Below are 4136 nucleotides of genomic sequence, written 5' to 3'. Positions count from 1 at the left end.
GTACATGGTCCGTGTCTCTGAGCCATACAGGAGGGCGGGTATTACTACAGCCCTGTAGACCATGAGCTGGGGATGAGATACCTACTGTACATGGTCCGTGTCTCTGAGCCACACAGGAGGGCGGGTATCACTACAGCCCTGTAGACCATGAGCTGGGGGTGAGATACCTACTGTACATGGTCCGTGTCTCTGAGCCACACAGGAGGGCGGGTATCACTACAGCCCTGTAGACCATGAGCTGGGGGTGAGATACCTACTGTACACGGTCCGTGTCTCTGAGCCATACAGGAGGGCGGGTATCACTACAGCCCTGTAGACCATGAGCTGGGGGTGAGGTACCTACTGTACATGGTCCGTGTCTCTGAGCCACACAGGAGGGCGGGTATCACTACAGCCCTGTAGACCATGAGCTCGGTGGTGGGTTTGAGGGGCCTGGTCTTCAAACACTCTTTTCCTCAGGCGGCCGAAGGCTGCACTGGCGCACTGGAGGCGGTGTTGTATCTCGTCGCCAATGTCGGCCCTTGTTGATAGGAGGCTCCCGAGGTATGGGAAATGGTCCACGGTGTCCAGGGCCGGGCCGTGGATCTTGCTGACTGGGGGGGGCAGTGCTGTGTGGTGAGGACAGGCTGGTGGAGGACCTGTGTCTCACGGATGTTTAGCGTAAGGCCCGTGCTTTCATACGCCTCGGTGAATACATTGACTGTGTCCTGGAGTTCGGCCTCTGACTGTGTGCGCAGACGCAGGCGTGGCCCGCGTACTGTAGCACAGGGCTGAGGGTTTTAACTTAACCTTGCCTGCTCTGTGTGTGTGTGTGTGTGTGTGTCTGGGGCGGGGGGCTTTGGGGGTTTGCTGGGGATTGGCGATTGTCTTTCAGATTCGAAGGGCTGATTTCCCCTGGCCTCGGCAAGCAGCCCATCCAGGGAAACACGTATTTGACTGCCGTATTTTCTGGTCCATCTTAGTCCTCTATCTCGGAGCCAGCCCACAGAACCGTAGAGCGACACAGCGCAGGAGTTGACCGTTCGGCCCATCGTTCCTGTACCTGCTCTGTGACAGAACGATCCAATTACCCCCCCCCCCACACCTCCCCCCCACCCCCCGCTCTTGCCCCAACAGCCCGGCACGATACATCCCCCGTCAAGTATTGATCCAATACCCCGGTTTGAAGGTCACGATTGAATCTGCTCCCACCGGCCCTTTCAGGCCGCGCGTTCCCGATCCCCAACAACTCGCTGCGTAACAACCTTCTCCTCCTCTCCCCCCTCGGGTTCCGTCCCCAATCGCCTTAAACCCGTGTCCCGCTGGTGACCCAGCCTCCGACACTGGGGAGCCGTCTCTCCTGGGGTTACTCCGTCGCAAACCCCCCCCCCTCGGGATTTGGAAACCCTTCGATCAAATCTCCACCCGACCTTCTCTGCTCCGAGGAGCACCACCCCCAAGCTCCTCCAGCCTCCCCGCGTGACTGAAGTCCCTCGTCCCCAGGACCATTGGGGTCAATCTCCTCTGCAGCCCTCTCCAAGGACACACATGCAGAGGTGTGTCTGACTGGAAATCAGCCCTCCGCTCGCCAAAGGCGACCCTCCGTCACGGAGCCAGGGTTTTTGGGTGTCGGGAGGTCACTCTGGGAGTCGGTTCGTGAGGGTGAGGGGAGTGGGGCCCCCAGACCCACTGTCGACCCCAGGCTCCAGTCTTGGCCTCGTTTTCGAATGGTTGTCAGCAGCCTAGGCCCGAGGCTCGAGGCCCATCTTTGGGCCTCACCCGAAGCCCCCCTACACCCCACCCCCTCATTGTTGCAATGGTCGATGATGAGGTAATCTTAGCCACCCAAAGCATGGCTCCTGGGGAAGGGATACCGAGGGGGCGGGGGGCTCGGAGGAGAGAGAGACTGGGGGAGAGCGGGAGAGACTGGGGGAGAGTGGGGGAGAGAGACTGGGGGAGGGGGGGAGAGAGACTGGGGGAGAGGGGAGAGAGAGACTGGGGGAGGGGGGGGAGAGAGACTGGGGGAGAGAGAGAGACTGGGGGAGAGGGGGGAGAGAGAGACTGGGGGAGAGTGGGGGAGAGGGGAGAGAGAGACTGGGGGAGGGGGGGAGAGAGACTGGTGGAGAACGGGAGAGACTGGGGGAGAGAGAGAGACTGGGGGAGAGGGGAGAGAGAGACTGGGGGAGAGAGAGAGACTGGGGGAGAGGGGAGAGAGAGCGACTGGGGGAGGGGGGGAGAGAGACTGGTGGAGAACGGGAGAGACTGGGGGAGAGAGAGAGACTGGGGGAGAGGGGAGAGAGAGACTGGGGGAGAGGGGGAGAGAGACTGGGGGAGAGGGGGAGAGAGACTGGGGGAGAGGGGGAGAGAGAGACTGAGGGAGAGGGGAGAGAGAGACTGGGGGAGAGGGGGGAGGGAGACTGGGGGAAAGGGGGAGAGAGAGACTGGGGGAGAGGGGAGAGAGAGACTGGGGGAGAGGGGGAGAGAGACTGGGGGAGAGAGACTGGGGGAGAGGGGGAGAGAGACTGAGGGAGAGGGGAGAGAGAGACTGGGGGAGAGGGGGGAGGGAGACTGGGGGAAAGGGGGAGAGAGAAACTGGGGGCAAGGGGGGGAGAGACTGGGGGAGAGGGAAGAGAGAGACTGGGGGAGAGGGGGAGAGAGACTGGGGGAGAGGGGAGAGAGAGACTGGAGGAGAGGGGAGAGATAGACTGGTGGAGAGGGGGGGAGGGAGACTGGGGGAGAGAGAGAGACTGGGGAGAGGGGGGGAGGGAGACTGGGGGAGAGAGAGAGACTGGGGGAGAGAGGGGGAGGGAGACTGGAGGAGAGAGAGAGACTGGGGGAGAGGGGGGGAGAGAGAGAGAGACTGGGGGAGAGGGGAGAGAGAGGCTGGGGGAGAGGGGGAGAGAGAGACTGGGGAGAGAGAGAGACTGGGGTAGAGGGAGGGAGAGAGACTGAGGGAGAGGGGGAGAGAGAGACTGGGGGAGAGAGAGACTGGGGGAGAGAGACTGGGGAGAGAGGGGGAGAGAGACTGGGGGAGAGAAGGAGAGAGAGACTGGGGGAGAGGCGGTGAAAGACTGATGGAGAGGGGGAGAGAGTGACTGGGGGAGAGGGGGAGAGAGAGACTGGGGGAGAGAGACTGGGGAGAGAGAGATTGGGGGGAGAGAGGGAGAGAGTGACTGGGGGAGAGAGTCTGGGGGAGAGGGGGAGAGAGTGACTGGGGGAGAGAGACTGGGGGAGAGGGGGAGAGAGTGACTCGGGGAGAGAGAGACTGGGGGAGAGGGGGAGAGAGTGACTGGGGGAGAGGGGGAGAGAGTGACTGGGGGAGAGAGAGACTGGGGGAGAGAGACTGGGGAGAGAGGGAGAGAGACTGGGGGAGAGGGGAGAGAGAGATTGGGAGAGAGGCGGAGAGAGACTGAGGGAGAGGGGGAGAGAGTGAATGGGGGAGAGAGAGACTGGGAGAGAGGGGGAGAGAGTGACTGAGGGAGAGAGACTGGGGGAGAGGGGGAGACTGGGGGAGAGGGAGAGAGAGACTTGGGAGAGGGGGGAGAGAGACTGGGGGAGAGGGGGAGAGAGTGACTGGGGGAGAGGGGGAGAGAGACTGGGGGAGAGGGAGAGAGACTGGGGGATAGGAGAGAGACTGGGGGAGAGGGGAGAGAGAGACTGGGGGAGAGGAGAGAGACTGGGGGAGAGAGACTGAGGGAGAGGGGGAGAGAGACTGGGGGAGAGAGAGAGAGAGTGACTGGGGGAGAGGGGGAGAGAGAGACTGGGGGAGAGGGGGGAGAGAGTCTTGGGGAGAGGGGGGAGAGAGACTGGGGGAGAGGGAGAGAGTGACTGGGGGAGAGAGGGAGAGAGACTGGGGGAGAGGGGGAGAGAGAGAGACGGGGGAGAGAGGGGAGAGAGACTGGGGGAGAGAGAGAGACTGGGGGAGAGAGGGAGAGAGACTGGGGGAAAGGGGGAGAGAGAGAGACTGGGGGAGAGGGGGAGAGAGAGACTGGGGGAGAGAGGGAGAGAGATTGAGGAAGAGGGGGTGAGAGACTGGAGGAGAGAAGGAGAGAGACTGGGGGAGAGAGACTGGGGGAGAGAGACTGAGGGAGAGGGGGAGAGAGACTGGGGGAGAGACTTGTGGAGAGGGGAGAGAGAGACTGGGGGAGGGGGGGAGA

At 62.5% G+C, this 4136-nt stretch overlaps 1 protein-coding gene across 1 annotated transcript in view; it reads left to right on the top strand.

Annotated features, from left to right (window-relative positions):
• Positions 1-1018, top strand: part of LOC139242040 (histone-lysine N-methyltransferase SETD1A-like) — a 23676-nt gene extending 22658 nt beyond the window's left edge. The window contains exon 6 of the mRNA XM_070870174.1: positions 875-1018. Coding sequence (XP_070726275.1) covers positions 875-1018 — 144 coding nt within the window. The remainder of the gene's footprint in view (positions 1-874) is intronic.
• Positions 1019-4136: the final 3118 nt, after the last annotated feature.

This window comes from Pristiophorus japonicus, unplaced genomic scaffold (assembly GCF_044704955.1).
Source record: "Pristiophorus japonicus isolate sPriJap1 unplaced genomic scaffold, sPriJap1.hap1 HAP1_SCAFFOLD_118, whole genome shotgun sequence".
Lineage (NCBI taxonomy): Eukaryota > Metazoa > Chordata > Chondrichthyes > Pristiophoridae > Pristiophorus > Pristiophorus japonicus.
This window is presented reverse-complemented; position numbering and strand designations above follow the sequence as displayed.